Raw genomic sequence first — 26,364 nt, forward strand, 5'->3', positions numbered from 1 at the left:
GAAGATCTAACTAGTGAATGGCAGGATGGGATCTGTGGGATTGCCCTGTGTGCCACACCCTGGAGCGGCTGGAGAAATACGCCTAAGTATCCACACCTACCCACCCACCCTTTCTCTGAGAGCCAGGTGTGGGTATGACAGATAGCAGCAGATAGCAGCTCTTGGTCAGCTAAGGGTCAGCACAAAGGTACGAGCAACAGTAGCAGAGCTCCCATCACAGCTCCTCACTCCATTCTTCATAGAGAAGCTGGCCCCAAAGCAAAGCTGCTTCAGAAATGAGCCATCATGAGAAAAGTATCAAGTGAGCCCTTTGCAGGGACTGCTGGGAGATGGAGCAAAGGGAACAATAGCCTAGAATAACAATCACACATGCACACCAGAAAAAAATAGATTTTATGTTGGAGACACTTTGTAACATGCACTTCATCAAGATAATTAGAAGAAAATATAGACTAAAACAAGGACTCAAAGAGGAGACGAAGAAGTTGAGATGACAAATAATCCCAAAACTTAGTGCATTAAAACAATGCCAAGCATTTATTTACACACAGTTCTACACTGTAGGCAGAGCTTGGTGGAAATGGTGCATCTGTGCTCCACACAGTGTCTCAGGAGGTGGTTCCAAGGGGGCAGAGGATTTATTTCCACTCTGCTCACTCACACAGCGAATGACTGATTTGACATGGGCTGTGGTCTGGGACCTCCACTGGGCTGTACCCCTTAAACAATAACTTAACTACATGTGGCCTCTCCATGTGCCCCTGAGCTTACTCACAGCATGGCAGCTGGGTCCTAAGAGCAAGTTACTCAAGAGGCAGGAAGTGGAAGCCGCCAGGCTCCTAAGTTCAGGGCCCAGGAACTGACTCAGAGTCATGTCCACTTATTCTATTGGTCAGAGCAGCCACAGACCACCCATATTCAAGGGAGTGGGGAGGAATGTCAAAGAACACGAGGGCCAATTTTTTCAACTGCCACAGATATTAAACAACATACCATTGAAAGTAAACCAGTGAATCTCTGAAAATCAGTGGGGAAGAAAATATAGAAGGCAGTATAGAAGTAAAAGGCAAAGGATCAGGAACAAGACGATGGAGTAGGAGACCCCGGCTTCTGTCCCCCAACAAAGATCAACAGTTAGACAGCTATCCGTGAATGAAACAGCTCTGGGAGAATGCTGGAGTCCACTTAAGAAGCTTTAGCAGCACAGTGGAACGAAAAACTTGAGAATAGCTACATAAAAAGGGAAGGAACAATAGCTTAATTTTGCTTACGTCATCCCATCCCTCAGGTCAGCACTGCTCAGTGGAGGCAAGAACCCAGCTAGAAAGAGTTCTCTTCACCAGGAAAGGGAAAGCAGGGTGAGCAACCAGCTTCCCCAGCCTTTTGGAGCAGTGCACGAAGGACCTGCTTCAGTTTCACCCAACCCAGAGGCCAGCAAAGCTGAGCTGTCTAGAGACAGCTAGGAACAAGGAAGAAGGGAGAAGAGTGGGGGCTACCACTATCAGCTACACAGCAGGAGTGAGCATGGTTCCTGGTGACCTACTCTGCAAAGGAACCCCAGCAGCCTTCACTACTGAGGACTTCAACCGCCCTTACAGATGCTGCAGATCCCCCCAGCTTTCATCACGCAGGATCTCATCATGGACTCCCCACAGATTTCACTGCTGAGGGTTTTTGCCCTACAGGTTTTCTAATTCACCAGCCACCTGAGTCCCTCCCTACTCCCCCCACCTCACCCACTGGGGAGCAGGATCCATACCAGCAGCCCGCTCCAGCTGCTGCAGCTGCCTGGACCCCAATGGCTGATCCCCACCGGCATGTGTGCACTCGTGGCTATCTCCTGCAGCTGTGCACCTGCACGCTGCCAGCTCAAATCCCATTACTGGCCTCCACTGCTGTGCGTATACCTGGGATGAGCCTGTGCGGCTGCAGGAGTGCACTCTGACAGCCAAGGCCCCTATGGCATCTTGTGGGCTTGGATATATCCCTGTCTCCTGTCACTGGCCTGCACCATTGGGCTCACCTGCAGCTGTACACTTACACACTGTCAGCCCAACTCCCATCACCTTTAGTGCCACGCATGTACCCATGGCAAGTCTCTGCAGCCACAAAAGAGCATGTCAGTAGCCCAGGGTCACTGCAGCTGCTAGTGCACCCACAGTTGGCCTCAACCTGTGCTGCTAGGCCCAGCCCTTGCCACTATGTGTTTTGCAGCCAGCCCCAGTCACTACAGAGGCAGCTGCAGCCAGCCCCCACAGCTGAGTATATGCACACCACTGGCTCTGGCCACTGCCAACACCTGCCTGGTCCCTAGCTGCTGGGCCTGGAGGTACCACTGAGGACCCCAACAGCCCTTGAAGCCACTGCAGATCCCCTATAGCTATTGCCAAGGAGCACACAGTTGTTGTTTTGTGAACCACAGAGATGTAAGCAAGTGAAACATCAAGCCCTACCCCCAGACCTGGAGCCATCACATACCCTTGCACTTGATATCCTGTACCCTAGACCAGCAGTCCCCAACTTTTTCGGCACCAGGGACCAGTTTTGTGGAAGACAGTTTTTCCACACACTGGGGGTGGGGATGGTTTGGGGATGATTCAAGCACATTACATGTATTGTGTACTTTATTTCTATTATTTTTTTATTCTTTATTTCTATTTATTTCTATTATTACTACATTGTAATATATAATGAAATAATTATACAACTCACCATAATGCAGAATCAGTGGGAGCCCGGGGCTTGTTTTCACTTGCCACTCACTGATAAGGTTTTGATATGAGTCTGCAAGCAATTGATTTATTATGGGCTCTGTGCAGTCAAACCTCTCTGCTAATGATAATCTGTATTTGCAGCCACTCCCCAGAGCTAGCATCACCACCTCAGCTCCACCTGAGATCATCAGTCATTAGATTCTCATACGGAGCACGCAACGTAGATCCCTTGCATGTGCTGTTCACAGCAGGGTTCGTGCTCCTATGAGAATCTATGCTGCCACTGATCTGACAGGAGGCGGAGCTCAGGTGGTAATGCGAGGAATGGGGAGTGGTTGTAAAAACAGATGAAGCTTTTCTCGCTTGCCTGCTGCTTACGTCCTGCTGTACAGCCCAGTACTGGTCTTTGGCCCAGGGGTTGGGGACCCATGTCCTAGACCCAGGGTCAAAGTATGCTCCAGCATGCTCCCACCCACAGGTGAAAGTCCTTCCTTACTGAAGTCACCCCATACAGTCTGGAAGAGGTGGCTGCATCTTCAAATGTACAGATGCCTACACAAGGCTGCAAGGATCATGAAGAATCAGGGAAACATGACACAACCAAAATAACATGGTAAACTCCCAATAACTGATCCCCCCAAAATGGAGATACACAGATTGTCTAACAAATAATTCAAAATAATTCTTCTGCTCAGAGAGCTACAAAAGAACACAGATAAACAATTTAGTAAAAATCAGAAAAACAGTACAAAAACAAAATAAGTTCAACAAAGACATAGAGAACATAAAAAAGAAGCAAACAGAACTTTTGGAGTTGTACAATACAAAGACTGAACTGAAGAATTCAATGAGAGTTTCAACCACAAACTGGACCAAGCAGAAGAAAGAATCAGTGAAGTCAAAGACAGATCATTTGCAATTAGCTAGTCAGAGGAGCAAAAAGGAAAAAAGAATAAAAAGAAGTGAGGTAAGCCTATGGGACTTATGGGACACCATTAAGAGAAACAAGTTATATATTTCTGAAGTCCAAGAAGAAGAGAGGGTGAAAGGGGCAGAGAACTTATTTTTAAAAATAATGGCTGAGGGCCTCCCTGGTGGCGCAGTGGTTGAGAGTCCACCTGCTGGTGCAGGGGACACAGGTTCATGCCCCGGTCCGGGAAGATCCCACATGCTGCGGAGCGGCTGGGCCCGTGAGCCATGGCCGCTGAGCCTGCGCGTCCGGAGCCTGTGCTCTGCAACGGGAGAGGCCACAGCAGTGAGAGGCCCGCATACTGAAAACAAAAAATTAAAAATAAAAAAATAATGGCTGAGACTTCCCAAATCTGAGGAGAGATTTGGACATCCAAGTTCATGAAGCTCATAGGTCCCCAAATAAATTCAATTCAAATAGATCTTCTCCAAGACACAAAATAATAAAATTGTCAAAAATCAGGCAAAGAGAGAATCTTAAAAACAGCAAGAGGAAAAAAAGCTTGTCCCTTACAAGGGAGCTCCCCATAAGGCTACCACCAGATTTCTCAGCACAAACCTACAGGCCAGGAGAGAGTGGAATGATACATTCAAAGTTCTGAAAGAAAAACATTGCCAACCAAGAATACTTTATGTTCCAAAACTGTCCTTCAGAAAGGAAGGTGAGACAAAGACTTTCCCAGGCAAACAAAAGCTGAGAGAGTTTATCACCACTAGATCTTCCTTACAAGAAATTCTGAGTTCTTCAAGCTGAAATAAAAGGAAGCTAATTAGTAACATGGAAGCATATGAAAATATAAAACGTACTGATAAAGGTAAGTATATAGTCAAATTCAGCATACCCCATTACTCTAATATGGTGTTGTGTTAATCACTTAATGCTGATACAAAGATTAAAGAACAGAAGTATTAAAAATAGCTATAGCTACAATAATTTGTTAATAGATACATGATATAAAAAGACATAAATTGTGATATCAAAAACATAACATGGGCTTCCCTGGTGGCGCAATGGTTGAGAGTCCGCCTGCTGATACAGGGGACATGGGTTCGTGTCCCAGTCAGGGAAGATCCCACACGCCGCGGAGCGGCTGGGCCTGTGAGCCATGGACGGCTGAGCCTGCGCGTCCGGAGCCTGTGCTCCACAACGGGAGAGGTCACAACAGTGAGAGGCCCGCATACCGCAAAAAACAAAACAAAACAAAACATAACGTGGGGAGGAGTACAAGGGTAGAGTTTCTACATACAATCGAAGTTAAGCTGTTATCACCTTAAAATAGACTTATATTTATAAGATGTTTTATGTAAGCCTCAGGGTAACCACAAGTCAAAAACTTGCCATAGATACATACAAGATAGAGAAAAGGGAAGCAAAGTATACCACTATGGAAATTCATCAAATCAAAAAGGAAGACAGTAAGAGAGGAAGAAAGGAGCAAAAGAAATTTAAAACATCCAAAAAACCGTAATATGGTATTAGTAAGTCTTTACCTATGAATAATTACTTTAATTGTAAATGGATGAAATTTTCCAATCAAAAAAGCATAGAGTGGCTGAATGGACAAAAAAAAAAAAGTCAACTATATGCTGCCTACAAGAGACTCATTTCAACTTTAAGGACACAGAAAAACTCAAAGTGAAGGGATAGAAAAATATATTCCATGCAAATGTAAACCAAGAAGTAGCAGGTATACCTATGTTTATATCAGACAAAACAGACTTTAATCCAGAAACTGGTACAAGAGACAAAGGAGGTCAGTCATCTTATAATGGTAAAGGGGTCAATTCATTAAGAAGATAAAATAATTGTAAATATACATGTACCCAACATTGGAGAACCTGAATATATTAATCAAATATTAACATATCTGAAGGGAGAAATAGATAACGATATAATAATAGTAGCAGTCTTCAATACCCCACTTTTAACAATGGATAAGTCATAGAGACAGAAAATCAATAAGGAAACATTGGACTTGACTTGTGCTTTAGACCAAATGGGCCTAACAGAATTTACAAGAGAATTCTATTAAACATATCAAGAAGAATTAATGCCAGTCCTTCTCAAACTATTCCCAAAAATGGAAGAGGAAGAAATACTCTCAAATTCATTTTTCAAGGCCAACATTATCCTGATACAAAAGCCAGATACAAGGAAAGAAAACTATAGGCCAATATCCCTGATGAACATAGATGCAAAAATTCTCAACGAAATACTAGCAAACTAAATTGAACAACACGTTAAAAAGATCATACACCATGGTCAAGTGGGATTTATTCTTGAATTCAAGGATAGTTCAATATACTCAAATCAATAAATATGATATCCCACATTAATAGAGTGAAAGATAAAAATCATATGGTCATCTTATTAGGTGCAGAAAAAGCATTTGACATAATTCACATCATTTCATAATAAACAGTCTCAAAAAAGTCAGTATAGAAGGAACATACCTCAACACAATAAAGGCCATGTATGGCAAGCCTACAGCTAACATCAGACTCAGTGGAGAAAGGTTGAAAGTTTTTCATCTAAGATAAGGAATAAGACAAGGGTGCCCACTCACACCACTGATTAAACAGTACTGGAAGTCCTAGCCAGAGCAATTAGGCAAAAAAAAAAAAAAGAAAGAAAGAAAGAAAAGAGAAATAAAAGGCTTATAAACCAAAATTACCTCATCTCTATTTGCAGATGACATGATCTTATACAGTTGACCCTTGAACAACACAGATTTGAACTGTGCAGGTCCACTTACACATGGATTTCTTTCATTAGTATGTACTACAGTACTACACAATCCACTATGGGTTGAATCCATGGATGCAGAACTGTGGATACAGAGGGCCAACTGTAAGGTTATATATGGATTTTTGACTGTGTGAAGTGTCGGCACCCCCAACCCCTACATTGTTCAAGGGTCAACTGTATATAGAAAACCCTAAAGACTCCCTCAAAAAACTGAAAACTAATCAACAAATTCAGTAAATAGCAAGATACAAAATCAACACACAAAAAACAGTTGCATTTCTATACACTAATAGTGAACTATCTGAAAAAGAAATAAAGGAAAAAAATCTCATTTACAATTGCATCAAAGCAATAGAATACTTAGGGATAAATTTAACCAAGAAACTGAAAGATCTATGTACCAAAAATAAGAAATTGATGAAAAAAAATTGAAGAAATGGAAAGATAACCTGTGTTCATGGATCAGAAGAGTTAATATTGTTAAAATGACTACACTACCCAAAGCCATCTATAGATTCAATACAAATCCCTATTAGAATTCCAGTGGCATTTTTCACAAAAATAGAAAAAATAATCCTAAAATTCATATGGAACCCAAAAAAACCCTGAATAGCCAAAGCAATCTTGAGAAAGAACAAAGCTGAAAGCATATGCTTCCTGATTTCAAACTATGCTACAAAACTGTAGTAATCAAAACAGTGTGGTACTGACATAAAAACAGACACATAGATCAATGGAACAGAATCAAGAAACTAGAAATAAACCCATGCATATATAGTCAACTAATATTTGACAAGAGAGTCAAGAATGTTCAATGGGGAAAAAATAGTCTCTTCAATAAATAGTGTTAAAAAAACTGGATATTCACATGCAAAAGAATGAAATTGGACCTCTATATTATAACATTAACAAAAATTAACTCAAAATGGATTAAGGACTTGATTGTAAGACTTGAAACCATAAAACTCCTAGAAGAAAACATATGGAAAAAGCTCCTCAGTGTTGGTCTTGGCAATGATTTTTTGGATATGACACCAAATGCACATGCAACAAAAGGAGAAATCAACAAATGGGACTACATCAAACTAACAAGTTTCTGTACAACAAAAGAAACATCAACAGGATGAAAGTTCAACCTACAGAATGGGAGAAAATATTTGCAAGCCATCTATCTGATAATCGGTAATTATCCAAAATATATAAGTAACTCATACAACTCAATAGTAAAGCCCCCCGAATAATCAGATTTCTAAGTGGGCAAAGGACCTGAATAGAAGTATTCTATTTTTTTCTATATTTCTATGACAAAAGAAGACATTCAAATGGCCAACAAATACATGTAAGGGTATTTGACATCACTAAGCATCAGAGAAATGCAAATCAGAACCACAATGAGATGTCTCTTCATACCTGTTAAAATAGCGATCAATCACCAAAAAGATAAGAGATAACAAGTGTTGTTGAGGATATGGAGAAAGGGGAATCCTTGTACACTGTTGGTGGGAATGTAAATTGGTGCAGCCACTATGGAAAGCAGTATGGAGTTTCCTCAAAAATTAACAGTAGAACTACTGTATCATCTGGCAATCCCATTCTGTATATGTATCCAAAGGTAATGAAATCACTATCTCATAAAGATATCTTTACCCCCATGTTCATTACAGCATTATTTACAATAGCCAAGACATGGAAACAACCTAATATCCATCAATAGGTGAATGGATAAAGAAAATATGATATGTGTATGTGTGTGTGTGCATGTGTGTGTGTGTGTGTATGTGTGTGTTGGCTTAAAACTGTAGACAAATATATAGGATATATTCAGACATAAAAAAGAAGGAAATCTTGCCATTTGCAATAACATAGATGGACCTTGAGGGCATTATGCTAAATGAAATAAGTCAGAGAAAGACAAATACTGTATGATATCATTTATATGTGGAATTTTAAAAAGCCAAACTCATAGAAACAGAGAGTAGATTTTGGTTGCCAGGGTTTGGGAGGTGGGGGAAATGAGAAGATGTTGGTCAAAGGGTACAAAGTTCTAGTTATAAGAGGAATAAATTCTGGGAATCTAATCTGCAGCTCGGTGCCTAGAGTTAACAGTACTACATTGTATAGTACTTGGAAGTTACTGAGAAAGTAGATCTTAAGTGTTCTCACCATTACAACAGTGACAACAAAAATTAGCAATTTTGTCAGGTGAAGGATGTGTTAACTAACCTTATGTTGTAAACATTTTGCAATATATACGTGTCTCAATCATCATACTGTACAAAAGAAAGAAGCCATGTTAGAAGCAGCTAAAAGAGACTGAACACAAATGAAAAGATGGGAACATGGAGAATTTCTTTAAGAAAACAAAGTGAAATGGAAAACATTAGAGTTAAGCAAGATTAAAGAGAAATGATAGTGATGAAAGCAGATTAGCTCAGTGCTCAGAGAACTGTGCATGACAGCGTGAATTTGTGCAGCAGGACTGTAAATGCAAATGCCCTTTAATCCAGCAACTCCTTACAAGTACTCTACACACAGGGAAGATACACTGTCAGTAATGTTCATTCTAGCATGATGTGTAATAGCAAAAATCAGTAAACGACTTAATGACCTCTCAGTAGGAGGCTGGTTAAATCAGTTGTAGCAGATTTATGCGAAGCATACAATTAACTCTCCTAAAAGTGACTTTCTTTGCATGTGCTGACATAGACATATATCTATGACACATGGTTAAGTAGAAAAAGTAAAAAGTGCAAAATGTATATACCTATAGCTTGATTACCCCTCAAGAAAGCATATATTACCAGTTTATACTTATATGTAGATTTTTCTGGAAGGATTCAAGAAAAACGATCAAACGTGCTGTCTCTCTTGGTGAGGATTTGGAGTTTGTGGTGGAGAGAGATTCCCTTTTCATCATATTTAGGGTTTGTCAAAGGTTTATCTTGTGATCAGTTTAAAATTCAGAATAAACTTGAAATAACACACATGACTAGATTGTCCACAACTTTTGAAATCAAAATCTAGAAATAATACATAACATGAATGAGACAGACATATAAGCAGTGTGTCATTTAGAGAAGTGCCCTAGCACCTGTGGTCTCAGATTGATATCCCCGAGTTGTCTCCTCTGACCACCGTAGGGCAACTCACCTCCCTCCCTCCACTTCAAGAGATGTCGCCCAGGTTAGAGTGACTTCCATGGGAGGTATCAAGACTTCACTACACCACGCTGAACCCTAAAGCCCCAAAGAAAGAGTTTTGCTAGGCAAGATTTTTATCTCTTTACTAGCACCTGCTTTTTTAAATTAGAAAGTTTACAACTTTGTTTTAAATACTAGCAAACCATCTCCCCCAAAACAGTGTTGGCTTAAAGATGTAGACAAATGTACAGTAATAGTTAAATATATTATGAACAACCTAGTATTTCTTGGAGCAAAACCATGAAGTAATATTCAGGCCTGACTCTTGCATTGCCACGCCAAGCTCCAAGAAGCTGTGAGTAGACAAAGGAAGAGGTAAGAGAAAGCGACTAAAAAATACAAAAAATTCAGTCTGAACCTTAAAAATATGTATTTAAATTTTTTAAATTTAAGATGTTAATATTTAACATATTTTTAAGATTCAGACCAGTTATATACACACAGGCATTTTGTGAGTCATGATTTTATTTCTTTTTTTTAATTATGGTAAAATGCACATAACATAAATTTTACCATCTTAACTGTCTTTAAGGGTACAGTTTAGTAATGTTCAGTACATTCACTTTGCTCACAACCCATCTCTAGAATTCTTTTCATCTTCCCAAACCGAAACTCTATACCCATTAAACAGCTACTGTCCATCCCACCCTCTCTCCACAGCCCCAGGCAACCATTATTCTACTTTCTGTCTCTATGAATGGGACTACTCCAGGGGCATCAGATGAGTGGAATCATACAATATTTGTCCTTTAGTGACTTGAATTGCCTACTTCACTGAGCATAATAAAGGGTAACCGCATGGTTCATCCATGTCGTGGCGTGTATCAGAGTTCCCTTCCTTCCTAAGGCTGAATGATACTCCACTGTATCAATATACCCCATTTTGTTTATCTATTCATTTGTCGATGGACATTTGGGTTGCTTCCACCTTTGGCTGTTGTGAATAGTGCTGCTATGAACAAACATGATGTCCACCATTTTATTCTTAATGAAACATCTCTTTATGTGCTTGGTTTTCAGGCCCAGACCCACGGGAAGTGGCCCGTGAAGTGGTACGCTCCGGAATGCATCAACTACTTCAAGTTCTCCAGCAAGAGTGACGTCTGGAGCTTTGGAGTGTTAATGTGGGAAGCATTTTCCTACGGGCAGAAGCCGTATCGGGTGAGCTACATTTGTTTCATTTCCTAATTAACAGACCATCAAAACAGATAAGCCCCAGATTATCTTTAAAGGACCCTGAAAATCATCAAATCTGGACACCCTTTCTGAGTCTTTATCTTTTGAGAGTGGGGGGTGAATATGATCTCACTTTATTCTAAACTGAAAGAAATATTTGAAGCTATCTGGACAGTATGTGGGGGTTTTTTAATTGTGTATTACACATATAAATATGCATAAAATATATATATATATATATATATGTCAAAATATATATGTTGACATAAAATATGTCAACAAAAATTCAATTAACTATCAAGTTAAGAAGGGTAAAAGGGAATTTTATCTGAGCCAAACTGAGGACTATAACCCAGGAAGTAGATTCTCGGAAAGCTCTGAGAACTGTTCCACCGTTAGAAGTCAAAGGCACAGTCATATATATTTTTGAGACAAAGGATCATACATCAAAATGACATACCGATATTTTACATAAAGGTCACTAGGGATACACAGTCCAGGTAAACATGTACAGAGGGAGCGGCAAGTCACCATGACCTACAGAGCTAGGAAAGAGCACTGTTTTTTAAAGAAGTTACAGTGCTAGCGTCAGAAGAAAGGAAAAAAAGTGATCTTTATGGTCAAACAGACACTCCCATCTTTGAGGAGCTCTGGTTAATGTGTAATGCAGATGCACACTGCACAGCAGGGAGGGAGGGAGAATGTCCAAACAAACACAGAATTTTATGTTTAATTTTTTTCTTGTCCTGCCTTAAAATATAAATTTTATTTCATCAAATGTATACCCAAATCACCATTTATTAGATTTGAAATAGAAATAATGGCTATTCCCGTTATCAAATTTGTAGCTGTTACCTTTTTTTCGATTTTTTTCTTTCATATATATATATATATATATATATATATATATACTGAAAAGTGCACAAATCCTAGGCCACAGCTTGATGGATTTTCACAATTGGGACACACCCATGAAGCCAGCCCCCAAATGAAGAAACAGAACAGAAGCCCCCCTTTCCCCCTGCACACACAAAACTTACCCCAAGGGTAACCCATCTGACTTCTAGCATCATAGATTAGGTGCTCCTGGTACTTCCCTGGTGGTCCAGTGGTTAAGACTCCACGCTTCCAATGAGGGGGGCCCAGGTTCGGTCCCTGGTCAGAGAACTAGATCCCACATGCCGCAGCTAAAAAGATCCCACATGCCACAACTAAAGATCTTGCACATGACAATGAAGATCCCGTGTGCTGCAACTAAAACCCAGAGCAGCCAAATAAATATTAAAAAAATAGATTAGGTGCTCCTATTTTTTGTACTTTATATAGTTGAAATCACACAGCATGTACTCTTTTGTTTCTTTTGGGGGGTAGGATGTATTTGTTTTGTTTTGCTGCGTGCTATGTTTAAAAAGCTCAAGAATATTTTGTGTGTTTTAGGGAATGAAAGGCAGTGAAGTTTCTGCTATGCTGGAGAAAGGAGAGAGGATGGGGTGCCCTCCAGGGTGTCCGAGAGAGATGTACGAGCTGATGACCCTGTGCTGGACCTATGAGTGAGTACCCAGCCCTTCCTGCCATTTAGCCCAATGCTCTGGAGGCAGATAGAATTGCTGAGCACTAAAAAGGAGCATGAATTCTGTCTTTTCATGAATCAGGGATGGGCTCCTTTCTAAACAAACAATGGGGGGAGAGGTCTTGCTTCCTGGACCACACACTTATATTCTTTAGTCTAAAGAGTATAGACAATTACTCTAATTCGGGATATCAAAATTTAAACGTAGATAATATTGGCCAAAGGGTGGAGGGGTGGTCAAAGTAAAAACATACGCTTAAGGGTCTGGTCTGGTGATACGTGCTATTTTGGCATGAGCGGATGGCAGAGGTACTTAGCAGGGGGATGTCATACTTCCTAATTCCTGACCACCTTTCAGAGTGAGGCATGACCACGGAATGTGGCCAGTTCACAGATGGATTGGCCAAGGTAGCACTTCCCGAGAAGCAACTCAGAACTTGGAACAGTGGCCCTAGGGTCTGCACTGAGGGGCCTCACATGGCCTGCCTGGTAGAGCACATGTGACGTTGTAGGCAGGTGATGTCCAGGGCAGCTCAGCTGGCAAGGGAAACACACTGCACCTAAGAATCAGGGACGTGGCCTTTGACCTTGCCTGGGTTTGGCAGCCTGGACATGCATCATGGGGAAACCTCCAAGCCATGGTCTCTGTCCCTCTGACACTGAAGTGTGCGTATAGCGCCCTTGCAACTTGGCAATGATGCAGGTCTGTCATCCGGGGGAGCTCATATATCTGCCAGTAGATTTGGTACTTCGAGGGTCAGGTTTGTTCTCAGATATGACAGCTGATATTGCAAGAGTATCTTCAGGATGATGGATATTTCAGGTGCTTTCAGATGCCACCTGGGATTCTGCAACACCCCGGGAAGCATCTTCCACAACTGTAGCTGGGAGTGGAAGTGAAGAATCTCATTATTATCTAGAAGTGACCCAGGGTCAGCAAAAGAGAGGGCAGTTATTTCCCTGCCACTTTCCTCATGGAGGTTACAATTCTGGGCTAGGCAAACAGGAAACAAATTAACCCCAACATAAACGCCTGATTATGTATTGTGATGGGTGCTATAGAGCAAGCTACAGGGAGCTTTGAATGAGAGTAGAGAGTTTTGGGGGGAGGGTCATACTTCCATTGGAGAGTCCATACTGGCCTCTTTTAGGGAGGGGCATTCCAACCGAGAGCTGCAGGTTGAGGAGCTTGAGTGCCGGCAATGCCCCCACTAGGCACGAGGGTCAGAGCGGAAAGAGCACCCCAGACCCAGGTAGTCGGGAGTGACCAGGACGCTGGCACACACACAGGACACTTGACCACCCTCCTCTGCAGAAGCTCAGTGATGTCCTAGAGGCAACCTCACCCGTGGTATAAAGGAGAGGTTCCCTGGGAAACCTGACCAGGTGTCTTTGCTGAGGGCCAGTCTGTACTCCTGTTTCCCTACACTAGTTTGTTTGCTTGGTGCTAGGCTGCTGGGTGGATGAAACCCTTATAGCAAGACTCAAAGGGACTCTTGGTGCATTTGGATCCCCATGGTAGGAGTAGAACACCCTGTTTGGCAAAGATGTTGAAGTTGTGTTCTTTGGCTTGAAGTTTAGTAGCAGGAGGGAGGCTTTCCTTCCGTGTGGACACAGGTTTCCACACATGGTCCTACATCCCAGACTTGGCCATCATGTCCCCTCCTGCAACACAATGTGGTGGCCAGAGACATCTTCCCACAGTGAGTGTGGTCTATAGACATGACCACAGATGGCTGATATTTTTACGCAGTTTTATTACCTGCTCTTGAAAGCTGTAGGTGCAACCATTTGTTTGATGCCCTTTGACAAGACAACCTATTTTGGTTCTGTAGAAGCCACCCTGCCCTTATAACAGTAAATGATTCTTGGTTCCCATGGGTGGTCCCTGGCTGTTCTCTTATAACTAGACTGAACCATGTGAAATCACAGTTGTTGTAGGTCAAAAAGGTTGAATGTGGACAGTTCATGCAGTTTAACCTCAAGTTCTATGTCACTTTTTGGGCAGTTTTACCCACTTGCAATATAGCCAAAACTCTTGCAAAATAAAATTAACTTCCAAGCAAGGATAGACTCTCCGAATTTTAAGAAATACTTGCTTCCAACTGATTCTGTTCAGTATGCCCATGTTAGAGAAAGCAGAGATGTCTATAGAGGTTTGTTTAGAGGTTGCAAGTTGTTAAAAAAACTTTTACCCATGGTTTATATACATCATCGCCTCACCTGCCAACAGTGACAGAAGTAAGGCCTGGCCACGTTAAGGTTTAGAATAGCAGCGTCTTTTCAGAAAATCCAGAGCCATCTGATTGGGGTGTGGGGAGGGGAAGTTTAAATTGTGTCCACATTTTTTTTAAAAAAAGATTGAGTCAAACGTTAAATATATATCTGCAGCACACTGACCAACTAAGTATTTTCAGACACGTTCTGTTTTGCTAGGTCATAAGGAGACAGTCTCTGAACCTGCGGTTAAAAGATCCTGACTTTGAGAACAAAACTTTCCCATCTTTAAGGTGGACAGGAGTCACCTGGGAACCTTGTTGAATGCATATTGCGTTCTTTAGGTCTGGGGTGGGCCTAACATTGTATTCCCCAGAGGCTTCTGGTCAGCCACACTTAGAGCAGGGATGCAGTGTGACCGCAGGCTCATGAGGAAGTGGGGCGCCGCCACTCCACTAGCGCTTGGCCTGCAAAGACCCCTGCTGTGACCAGCACTTTTTCACAAGCATTGATTACAAACAATAATGCCTCTCTTCCCTTTGCAGCGTGGAGAACAGGCCCGGATTTGTAGCAGTGGAACTGCGGCTGCGCAATTACTACTACGATGTGGTTAACTAACGGCTCTGGCGCCCTTCTGTGGCTGCCTTTGAGCAAATGAGCAGTCGAGGGAAGACTATTCCAATGCTTTGATTTTGAGTCTCCATCTTCCTCCGCCCGGGAGAGCCAGCTCAGGTGGAATGTTCCACTGACTGTCGTTCCCCAAAGCCTGTCCTGGAACACGCCCTCCACAAAGCAACCCGTCCCAGAGGAACGGTGGGAAGACAGACAGACACCAGGACCAAGGGTCCCGTGGATTCATGTGTGTTTCTTGTCTGTGTGGCAGGTTATTTGCAGGATTTGTTTCCAAATTTCTTTCTGTCTTTTCAGTTCTCGGGCTCCTGGGCTGCATTTGAATACCCAGCATCACCATGGGGTGCTGAACCCTCTTGCCCATTTCGGCTGCATTTTCAGTGGCCAGAGGGTGCCCTTGGCTTGTGATGCCTGCCGTGGAGGGAAGGAAGGGAGAGGAGAAGAGGTTTGACTGCCTCCAGAACATGGCCCCTACAGGTCCCAAGACTGAGCCCTGCCACTGAAAAACATTCCCCGATAAAAGTGTTTTGAGGCTTAAAAAAATCAGGCTGGACCACTGCAATTTCTAAGCCTGTAGCCCAGTTAAGGGAAAATAAAAAGTATGGATACTGCTTTTGCTTTATGTGTTCTGAGGCAGAAGACTCACATCTGTATGAAAAATGGAGCCTGTTGGAATGAATTGGCTTGGCTTACTTTCCCCCCAAAAGCCTCTCTGAAGACTGTACTTGACTGGAGACTAATAAATAAAGTTCTTCGTGGAGACCCAGTAGGGAAGAGGATGTCTGTCCTCTCAGGTCTGACCTAGGACAGACAGCAGGGTACAGCGGGCTGTCGTCTGCTTAGTGGGGTCCAAGCTTGCTCTCCCCTAGAGAGGGCCTGCAGCCAGAATTCCCTGACTTTTTCTGTATTCATAGTGAGGGACAACCTGGTGGCCAAGGTCATCTAAAGAGGAGTTTCTAAGGCAAGTATCAATTCACAATAAAGCCACAGATCCTGACCCTCTCCACAAGTAAACCTCATTGAGTGTGACTTTGGGTTGAAGATACAAGACCCGAGAACTTTTTTCTAGTCCCTGAGTCTTAGTTAATCCTTGGCTAATGTTTGATCTCATTGATATCAGATTTGCTGTAGCCATCCTTCTCAGGTCAGTCGAGACACATAAACTCAGACCATCTTGTCTTCAGTGGTACCTAAGACATTTTAAAGTGTACATCCAGCCTATGGCCACAGAGGAGGCCCCACTCATGACAGGGGAGCCAGGCACGGAGAAAGGCAGCAGTCGGCACCCCAGCTTAGCCAGCAGAAGACATGGGTCCACTGGTAGAACTTGTGTTAAGAAACTTTCAGAAGCCGCCCATGCTTTTTTGCCACATGGTGGTTTAATCATCGTGTTAAAGAGAGGATCCCTGTGTGCTGAGCAGATACTCAAAACAACGGCAATGCACATTTAGAGTCCCTGAGATTATAAAGATGAGTGACACAATCTCTGTGGTCAGGTTGTTTGTAGAATCATTCCAGAAAGGGCTGGATAAAGCAGTAATGGCATCTGAGAAAGAGACCATCCATACACACTGCTGAACTCCCAGGGTCCTTCTTCTACCCGCAAAGTGTGTCTGTAGCAAGGCCACACACTTACAGGAATAGAGGGCATGCATGTCATAAACATGTAGCGCTCTTGCCTTCTTTCCAGTGGGATTTTCCACACTGTCTAGCAGCTCAACACACTTCCCAGGAGTCTGGGGATGAAGAACATCTAGAATGTGAGTGGGCAAGAGATGCCCTGCCCAGGAGGCAGCCAGCACTCCCCTCCGCTCTGTCCTCTGCTTCTCCCCCTAGTGGAAAGAGGCCTGTGTGTAGAATTTTCACTGTGGCCGCTCGCCCAAGTCTTGTCTAGTGAAAATTGTGTCCTGCGTTAGAGATAACTGTTCTCCTCCCTGGGGTCACAGAGGAAGGCACATAGGGAAAGGCACCTTTGTGGAAGGATTTATGATGTAAATGAGCAAAATTTGGAAGCTTAGGGCTTACTGCAGGGCTGGACTTTCACATGCATGCTGCCCTTCTGATGGGTCTAACCACGTCTTTACCTGGGTCTGGGCGCCCTCCATGTGCCTTCACCTTTTGGTCCATGTTTAGCAGGAACAAAAGGACAGCACATCAGACACACGGCCCTGGCCAGTACCAATTGTCTGCTGATGCCACAAACACTTTGTCACCTCAGTGGGACCAAAAGTTTTTGTAGCAGAAACACAGTTCATTCTGTGGTTAAAATAATTACAAGTGCTTTTCATTTGAGCATGTCCTTCCCCTGCACTTGCTGGTACCAGCCTTGCCTTTGTCCTTTGCGTGGTGACTTCACATTTACCCCAGCCCAATGACTGCAACCCCACCTGGGTTTTCACATGTAGGGGTGACTGCCGGTTTATCAGGCTCCCACACTCCCAAAGAGCACACTCTACCTGTCAATCCGGGCATCATATTCTCCATTCATTTCAGAAGAGCAATCTTTTGTCACTGGACTTTTTTTCAACTGTGATTTTTAATAAAACTTTTAAATGAGCTTTGTGATGATATTCATGGATGTGATTAAAGTATGATAGGTTATACTGTCAAATACACGGTGCCAAACAGCATTGTCAAATGTGCAACATGTATTTTAAAAAATGGTAAGTCCCCAGCCACATCCTAAAAAGATGGATGTATGCAGGCTGGTCGGAGCAGATCTGGAAGCTTCTGCCATGCACAGAAGGAAAAGGCCTGTCAAGGAGGGCCCTGGCCCACCATGATCCTCTGTTCACGGGCAGGGGATCTGCCCAGCGAGAGCCTCATAGCTCACATCGTACACTAATGAGAGGTGGGCTAACAAGACAGAAATCCCAAAAGAGGCCAGAGCAGCATTGTGGCTGGTGAACTTTCCCTTTCTCTGTACAGATAGCTTAGGGAGCATTGGGGGTATCAAGAAAAGATATCCAGAGCCCCCATCCCCTGTTTTAAAGGAGGTTACACACATGCATGGACATCGCATACATACACATACATACACACACACACCATGCACATACACACACTGCAATAAGCACAGGTGTACACTGAACCTTATTCCGAATGACCACTTCAATGCCACCGTGGAGCAGACATCCTGCCTCAGAATACATGCTAGTGGATCTAGTCATCTCTCTTCTACCTGCTCTGGGCCTGTGTAAAGTACCAGAGTCTCTCCTGGCCATCAGCCTCCCTCCCAGCCCCACTAGAGGTCCTCCAGCTCCTGGCAGGCAGAGGTTTGGAGGAGACCTGGGTTGGCTGGCCTCACACTCCATTGGTGGGCCCTGAGACCAGGAGGGCCCCAGAAGGGGGATGACTGCCAAAAAGCCCTTTGGCTGGTTTCCCTGGAAGCAGGGCACAACAGGTGGTCTCCGGCACTGACCTTGGGCGAGTCATGCAAACTCAACCTCCTGATGTGCATGACTGCAGCTGAGGGTTACCCACTGACCTACGATGACATGTGTAAGTGCTGGCCACAGAGGCCAGGAGCCATATTCTAAAAATGCCAGTGGGCCCCACAGCCTGTGCCCCCAAGAGCAATGGGCGACCTGGTCGATGGGGATTCGGTAGGCCAGCAGGTGGCACTGTGTGACAGCTCAGGAAGTGACTTCTTCAACCCCAGGGAGGGCGCAGAACCCAGGTAATCACATGTTTGTGATCCTTGGAAGCAGGGATGTGAGATGGCTTTGTCACCAAAGTGACCTCGGGCAGAGAGAGATTTTAAGACCTACCCTTGTCTTTCCAAGGGGAGGAGGGGACTTCAGAATCAGCCAATAAACACTTTATCTTTTTAGAAGAAGCACCCATTAGACCTTGTCTGTCCCGAGCTGCTGTTAAGATGAGAGCTGCTGGGGCCCGAAGGAAAGGGGGGCGGCAGAGAACAGCTGACTTCCTGTAAGCTTGGGTGACTTCTTGTCCACTCAAGAGTTCCATTTCATTGAAATTGGCCCATTCTGGTGGTGTTGACTGGAGGAAGAGAATGTGTTTTTCCCATCCCACCCACACAGGCCAAACCGAGGGGTCTGAAAACTAACCCCCCATATGGGGGGGGGGAGGGGGCTATGAATGACATTGCTATAAAGAAACGTATCAAATGACCACCTGATACATGGAAGTGACAACTCATTGTGTGACCCTGAACTGCCTATCAATTTGTAGAACACCTAAGGCCAGGAGCATGAGTGGCTCCCAGCTTCTGAAACATAAAGCTGATTTTCAGAAAAATGAAAATAATTTGAAAGAGCCAGAAAGAGATTCTAGTTCAGGAAAAACGATGCTGCCATTTCCCACTGTATGCAGCAGTTGCTTCCATCTAGACACTGGCTTGTGGCCTCAGGGTGGAATTTGTCCCTGCTTCAGGGAAAGCAAGTCCTCCTGAATCATGGCCTTTCTCAGGTATTGGGAGCCCAGCAGAGGCAAAGCACAGTCAGGCCCCAGGCCCTACACCTTTTCCTTCTCCCTGCTGTCCATCCAAAGAAAAACCGGAGAAACAGCTCACAGGTGTCTTCCTGCAAACATGAGTCTGGAAGACAGAGCTGTGCTCTGCACCCAGCAGTTCCCTGATCAAATAACACGGCTGAGTGCATTCCCACGTAAGGACTCTGGTGCCCCGTTAGCCCAAAGTTCAAGGAATAAAGTGCAACAAAGACCTTTTCACACATTTTTTTCTAGCTCATCAGTTTCCCGGCTTCTTTGACCACAGAAGCACTATTGTGCTCAATGCCTACTAGCAAGACCAAGCTGGTGTTCCTCACAGACTTTAGGAAATGCCAGACTTACCACGCAGGAGGGAGGGATCTCTACAGTGGGATACTGTGCACTTGTGGGAACGTAATTCTGTCCCTGAAATCATCCAAGGAAACAGTTACCCTGTTCTTATTAGCTGAAAAACCAGCCCTGTCCTGTTCTCAAATGTGGGTTATTTATACATCATGTTCCCTCTCTCTCTTTCCTTCTCTCTCTCTCTCTCTCTCTCTCTCTCTCTTTCTCTCTCTCACATACACACACACACAAACACAAACACACATACACACAACACTGGGACACATATAATCAATCTTTCCTTCCAAGAAAAAGAAATAAAATGATAGCATTTTGATACAGAAGGAGGACCCAGGGCACATAACTTGATGTTTCATTACATAGAGCTCTTTTTAAGACCACTTATTTATTATTTTGTAGTTTTAAAAAATTAACCTACATTAAGAAAGTACACATTTCCAGAGCCACCACCACCAAATCCAGCAAAAATCCACCTGGACACCCAGCACGTCCTGAGCTGATTCAAACCCGTCCTGTGCCTGTTTAAACTCATGATCTCACCAGCTGGGCACTGCCAGTCACTGCCCCTTTATGGGGCATTAGCTGACTAAGTGATGCTCTCAGCCCACATGTTACTCAGCTGAGGACATTTCCAGGAGCTATTTTCTCAGCAAGGCGTTATTTTACCCAAGTCGTGATTCATGAGACTTTACGCCTTTGCAGTCTTTGAGGTCTTCAAATGACTCAGTTTTCCATGACAACCATTCAACTGTGGAACAGTGAGTGGAAATTGTATGTTGTTCACAAACAACTCTTCCTCGTTCATAAAAGTAAAGAGCCAGTGTCTAGTATTGTTTATTCTGCATAGCGCATATGAAATGACACCATGAATTTCTATAAACCACCAAGGATGTCAAAGCTCTTTGGAAGACAGCACTGTTAATACCCACGGCTTGTGAACAGTTGCTCTGAGTCCCTCCTCCCCCAACATGGGGGAAGAGGTGGTGCCTCAGCTTCACAGACAATGAACAGGAAAGGAAAGGTAGGAAAGATCATTGATCAAGAAAACCATCTGGAAAATAAAAAAAGAAAACCATTTGAGGGACCTTCAAGATGGCGGAGGAGTAACATGTGGAGATAACCTTCCTCCCACAAATATATCAAAAATACATCTACATGTGGAACAACTCCTACAGAATATCTACTGAATGCTGGCAGAAGATCTCAGACATCCCAAAAGGCAAGAAAATCCCCACGTACCTGGCCGTGTGGCTGACAGGGTCTCAGTGGCCCGGCCTGGTGTCAGGCCTAAGCTTCTGAGGTGGGAGAGCCGAGTTCAGGACACTGTACACCAGAGACCTCCCAGTCCCATGTAATATCAATCAGTAACAGCTCTCCCAGAGATCTCCATCCCAATGCTAAGGCCCAGCTCCACCCAATGGCCAGCAAACTCCAGTGTTGAATCCCCCATGACAAACAACTAGCAAGACAAGAACACAACACCACACATTAGCAGAGAGGCTGCCTAAAATCATAATAAGTTCACAGACACCACAAAGCACACCACCGGATGCAGCCCTGCCCACCAGAAAGACAAGATCGAGCCCCACCCACCAGAATACAAGCACCAGTCCCCTCCACCAGGAAGCTTACACAAGCCATGAACCAGCCTTAACCACTGCGGGCAGAAATCAAAAACAATGGGAACTATGAACCTGCAGCCTGCAAAAATCAGACCCTAAACACAGTAAGTTAAGCAAAATGGGAAGACAGAGAAATATGCAGCAGATGAAGGAGCAACGTAAAAACCCACCAGACCAAAGAAATGAAGAGGAAATAGGCAGACTACCTGAAAAAGAATTCAGAGTAATGATAGTAAAGTGATCCAAAATCTTGGAAATAGAATAGAGAAAATAAAAGAAACATTTAACAAGGACCTAGAAGAACTAAAGAGCAAACAAACAATGATGAACAACACAATAAATGAAATTAAAAATTCTCTAGAAGGAATCAACGGTAGAATAACTGAGGAAGAAGGACAGATAAAACAGCTGGAAGATAAAATAATGGAAATAACTGCCAGGGAGCAGAATTAAAAAAAAAAGAATGAAAAGAATTGAAGACAGTCTCAGAGACCTCTGGGACAACATTAAACACACCAACATTCAAACTACAGGGGTCCCAGAAAAAGAAGAGAAAATGAAAGTGTCTGTGAAAATATTGAAGGGATTATAGTTGAAAACTTCCCCAACATGGGAAAGGAAATAGTCACTCAAGTACTGGAAGTGCAGAGAGTCCCATACAGGATAAATCCAAGGAGAAACACACAGAGACACATATTAATCAAACTATCAAAAATTAAATACAAAGAAAAAATATTAACAGCAGCAAGGGAAAAGCAACAAATAACATACAAGGGAATCCCCATAAGGTTAACAGCTGATCTTTCAGCAGAAACTCTGTAAGCCAGAAGGGAGTGGCAGGACATATTTAAAGTGATGAAAGGGAAAAACCTACAACCAAAATTACCCTACCCAGCAAGGATCTCATTCAGATTCGATGGAGAAATTAAAACCTTTGCAGACAAGCAAAACTTAAGAGAATTCAGCACCATCAAACCAGCTTTACAACAAATGCTAAAGGGACTTCTCTAGGCAGGAAACACAAGAAAAGGAAAAGACCTAGAAAACCCAAAACAATTAAGAAAAGGGTAATAGGAACATATACATCAATAATTACCTTAAATGTAAATGGATTAAATATTCCAACCAAAAGATATAGACTGGCTGAATGGATACAAAAACATGACCCATATATATTCTGTCTACAAGAGACCCACTTCAGACCTAGGGACACATACAAACTGAAAGTGAGGGGATGGAAAAAGATATTCCATGCAAATAGAAATCAAAAGAAAGCTGGAGTAACAATTCTCATATCAGACAAAATAGACTTTAAAATAAGGACTATTATTAAAGAGACAAAGAAGGACACTACATAATGATCAAGGAATCAATCCAAGAAAATATAACATTGTAACATTTATGCACCCAATATAGGAGCACTCGATACATAAGGCAAATGCTAAAAGCCATAAAAGGGGAAATTGACAGTAACACAATCATAGTAGGGGACTTTAACATCCTACTTTCACGAATGGACAGATCAACCAAAATGAAAATAAATAAGGAAACACAAGCTTTAAATGACACATTAAACAAGATAGACCTAATTGAAACTGATATTTATAGGGCATTCCATCCAAAAACAACAGAATACACTTTCTTCTCAAGTGTTCATGGAACATTCTCCAGGATAGATCATATCTTGGGTCACAAATCAAGTCTTGGTAAATTTAAGAAAATTGAAATCATATCAAGTACCTTTTCCGATCACAGTGCTATGAGACTAGATATCAATAACAGGAAAAAAAACTATAAAAAATACAAACACATGGAGTTTAAACAATACACTACTAAATAACTAAAAAATCACTGAAAAATCAAAAAGGAAATCAAAAAATACCTAGAAATAAATGACAATGAAAACACGATGAGCGAAAACCTATGGGATACCATAAAAGCAGTTCTAAGAGGGAAGTTTACAGCAATACAATCCTACCTCAAGAAAGTAGAAAAATCTCAAATAAACAACCTAACCTTACACCTAAAGCAATTAGAGAAAGAAGAACAAAAAAACCCAAAGTTAGCAGAAGCAAAGAAATCATAAAGATCAGATCAGAAATAAATGAAAAAGAAATGAAGGAAATGATCTCAAAGATCAATAAAGCTAAAAGCTGGTTCTTTGAGAAGATAAACAAAACTAATAAACCACTGCCAGACTCATCAAGAAAAAAAGGGAGAAGACTCAAATCAATAGAACTAGAAATGAAAAAGGAGAAGTAACAACTGACACTGCAGAAATACAAAGCATCATGAGAGATTACTACAAGCAACTATATGCCAATAAAATGAACAACCTGGAAGAAATGGACAAATTCTTAGAAAAGCACAACCTTCTGAGATTGAACCAGGAAGAAATAGAAAATATGAACAAACCAATCACAAGCACTGAAATCGAAAATGTAATTTAAAATCTTCCAACAAACAAAAGCTCAGGACCAGATAGCTTCATAGGCGAATTCTATCAAACATTTAAAGAAGAGCTAACATCAATCCTTCTCAAACTCCTCCAAAATATAGCAGAGGGAGGAACACTCCCAAACTCATTCTACAAGGCCACCATCACCGTGATATAAAAACCAGACAAAGATGTCACAAAAAAAGAAAACTACAGGCCAATATCATTGATGAACATAAATGCAAAAATCCTCAAGAAAATACTAACAAACAGAATCCAACAACGCATTAAAAGGATCATACACCATGAACAAGTGGGTTCCCAGGAATGCTAGGATTCTTCAATAGATGCAAATCAATTAATGTAATATACCATATTAACAAGTTGAAGAATAAAAACCATATGATCATCTCAATACATGCAGAACAACCTTTCGACAAAATTCAACACCGATTTATGATAAAAAGCCTTCAGAAAGTAGGCATAGAGGGAACTCACCTAAACATAATAAAGGCCATATATGACAAAGCCACAGCCAACATCATTCTTAGTGGTGAAAAACTGAAACCATTTCCTCTAAAATCAGGAACAAGACAAGGATACCCACTCTCACCACTATTATTCAACATAGTTTTGGAAGTTTTAGCCACAGCAATCAGAGAAGAAAAAGAAATAAAAGGAATCTAAATTGGAAAAGAAGAAGTAAAGCTGTCACTCTTTGCAGATGACATGATACTATACATAGAGAATCCTAAAGATGCTACCAGAAAACTACTAGAACTAATCAATGAATTTGGTAAAGTAGCAGGATACAAAATTAATGCACAGAAATCTCTTGCACCCCTATACACTAATGATGAAAAATCTGAAAGTGAAATTAAGGAAACATTCCCATTTACCATTGCAGCAAAAAGAAAATACCTAGGAATAAACGTATCTAAGGAGACAAAAGAACTGTATGCAGAAAACTATAAGACACTGATGAAAGAAATTAAAGATGATACAAACAGATGGAGAGATATACCATGTTCTTTGATTGGAAGAATCAACATTGTGAAAATGACTATACTACCCAAAGCAATCTACAGATTCAATGCAATTCCTGTCAAACTACCACTGGCATTTTTCACAGAAGTAGGACAAAAACTTTCACAATTTGTATGGAAACACAAACGACCCCGAATAGCCAAAACAATCTTGAGAAAGAAAAATGGAGCTGGAGAAATCAGGTTCCCTGTTTCAGACTATACTACAAAGCTACAGTAATCAAGACAATATAGTACTGGCTCAGAAACATAAATATGGATCAATGGAATAGGATAGAAAGCCCAGAGATAAACCCATATACCTATGGTCAACTTATCTTTGATAAAGGAGGCAGGAATATACAATGGATAAAAGACAGCCTCTTCAATAAGTGGTGCTGGGAAAACTGGACAGCTACATGTAAAATAATGAAATTAGAACACTCCCTAACACAATAACAAAAATATACTCAAAATGGATTAAAGACCTAAATGTAAGTCCAGACACTATAAAACTCTTAGAGGAAAACATAGGAAGAACACTCTGACATAAATCACAGCAAGATCCCTTTTGACCCACCTCCTAGAGAAATGGAAATAAAAACAAAAATAAGCAAATGAGACCTAATCAAAATTAAGAGCTTTGCACAGCAAAGGAAACCATAAACAAGACAAAAGACAACGCTCAGAATGGGAGAAAATATTTGCAAATGAAGCAACTGACAATGGATTAACCTCCAAAAATATACAAGCAGTTCATGTAGCTCAATATCAAAAAAAAACAAACAATCTAATCCAAAAATGGGCAGAAGATCTAAATAGACATTTCTCCAAAGAAGATATACAGATTGCCAACAGACACACGAAAGGATTCTCAACATCATTAATCATTAGATAAATGCAAATCAAAACTACAATGAGATATCATCTCACACCAGTCAGAATGGCCATCATCAAAAAATCTACAAACAATAAATGCTGGAGAGGGTGTGGAGGAAAGGGAACACTCTTGCACTGCTGGTGGGAATGTAAATTGATACAGCCACTATGGAGAACAGTATGGAGGTTCCTTAAAAAACTAAAAGTAGAACTACCATATGACCCAGCAATCCCACTACTGGGCATATACGCTGAGAAAACCATAATTCAAAAAGAGTCATGAACCACAATGTTCATTGCAGCTCTATTTACAGTAGCCAGGACATGGAAGCAGCCTAAGTGTCCATCGACAGAT

At 42.0% G+C, this 26,364-nt stretch overlaps 1 protein-coding gene across 2 annotated transcripts in view; it reads left to right on the forward strand.

Moving 5' to 3' along the window:
- Window positions 1–17,776, forward strand: part of SYK (spleen associated tyrosine kinase) — a 96,824-nt gene extending 79,048 nt beyond the window's left edge. For both annotated transcript variants that reach the window (XM_060015095.1, XM_060015096.1), the window contains 3 exons: window positions 10,653–10,793; window positions 12,246–12,358; window positions 15,141–17,776. In XM_060015095.1, coding sequence (XP_059871078.1) covers window positions 10,653–10,793; window positions 12,246–12,358; window positions 15,141–15,213 — 327 coding nt within the window. In that variant the 3' untranslated portion in view covers window positions 15,214–17,776. The remainder of the gene's footprint in view (window positions 1–10,652; window positions 10,794–12,245; window positions 12,359–15,140) is intronic.
- The last annotated feature ends 8,588 nt before the right edge of the window (window positions 17,777–26,364 follow it).

Source organism: Delphinus delphis, chromosome 6 (genome assembly GCF_949987515.2).
Source record: "Delphinus delphis chromosome 6, mDelDel1.2, whole genome shotgun sequence".
NCBI classification, from domain to species: domain Eukaryota; kingdom Metazoa; phylum Chordata; class Mammalia; order Artiodactyla; family Delphinidae; genus Delphinus; species Delphinus delphis.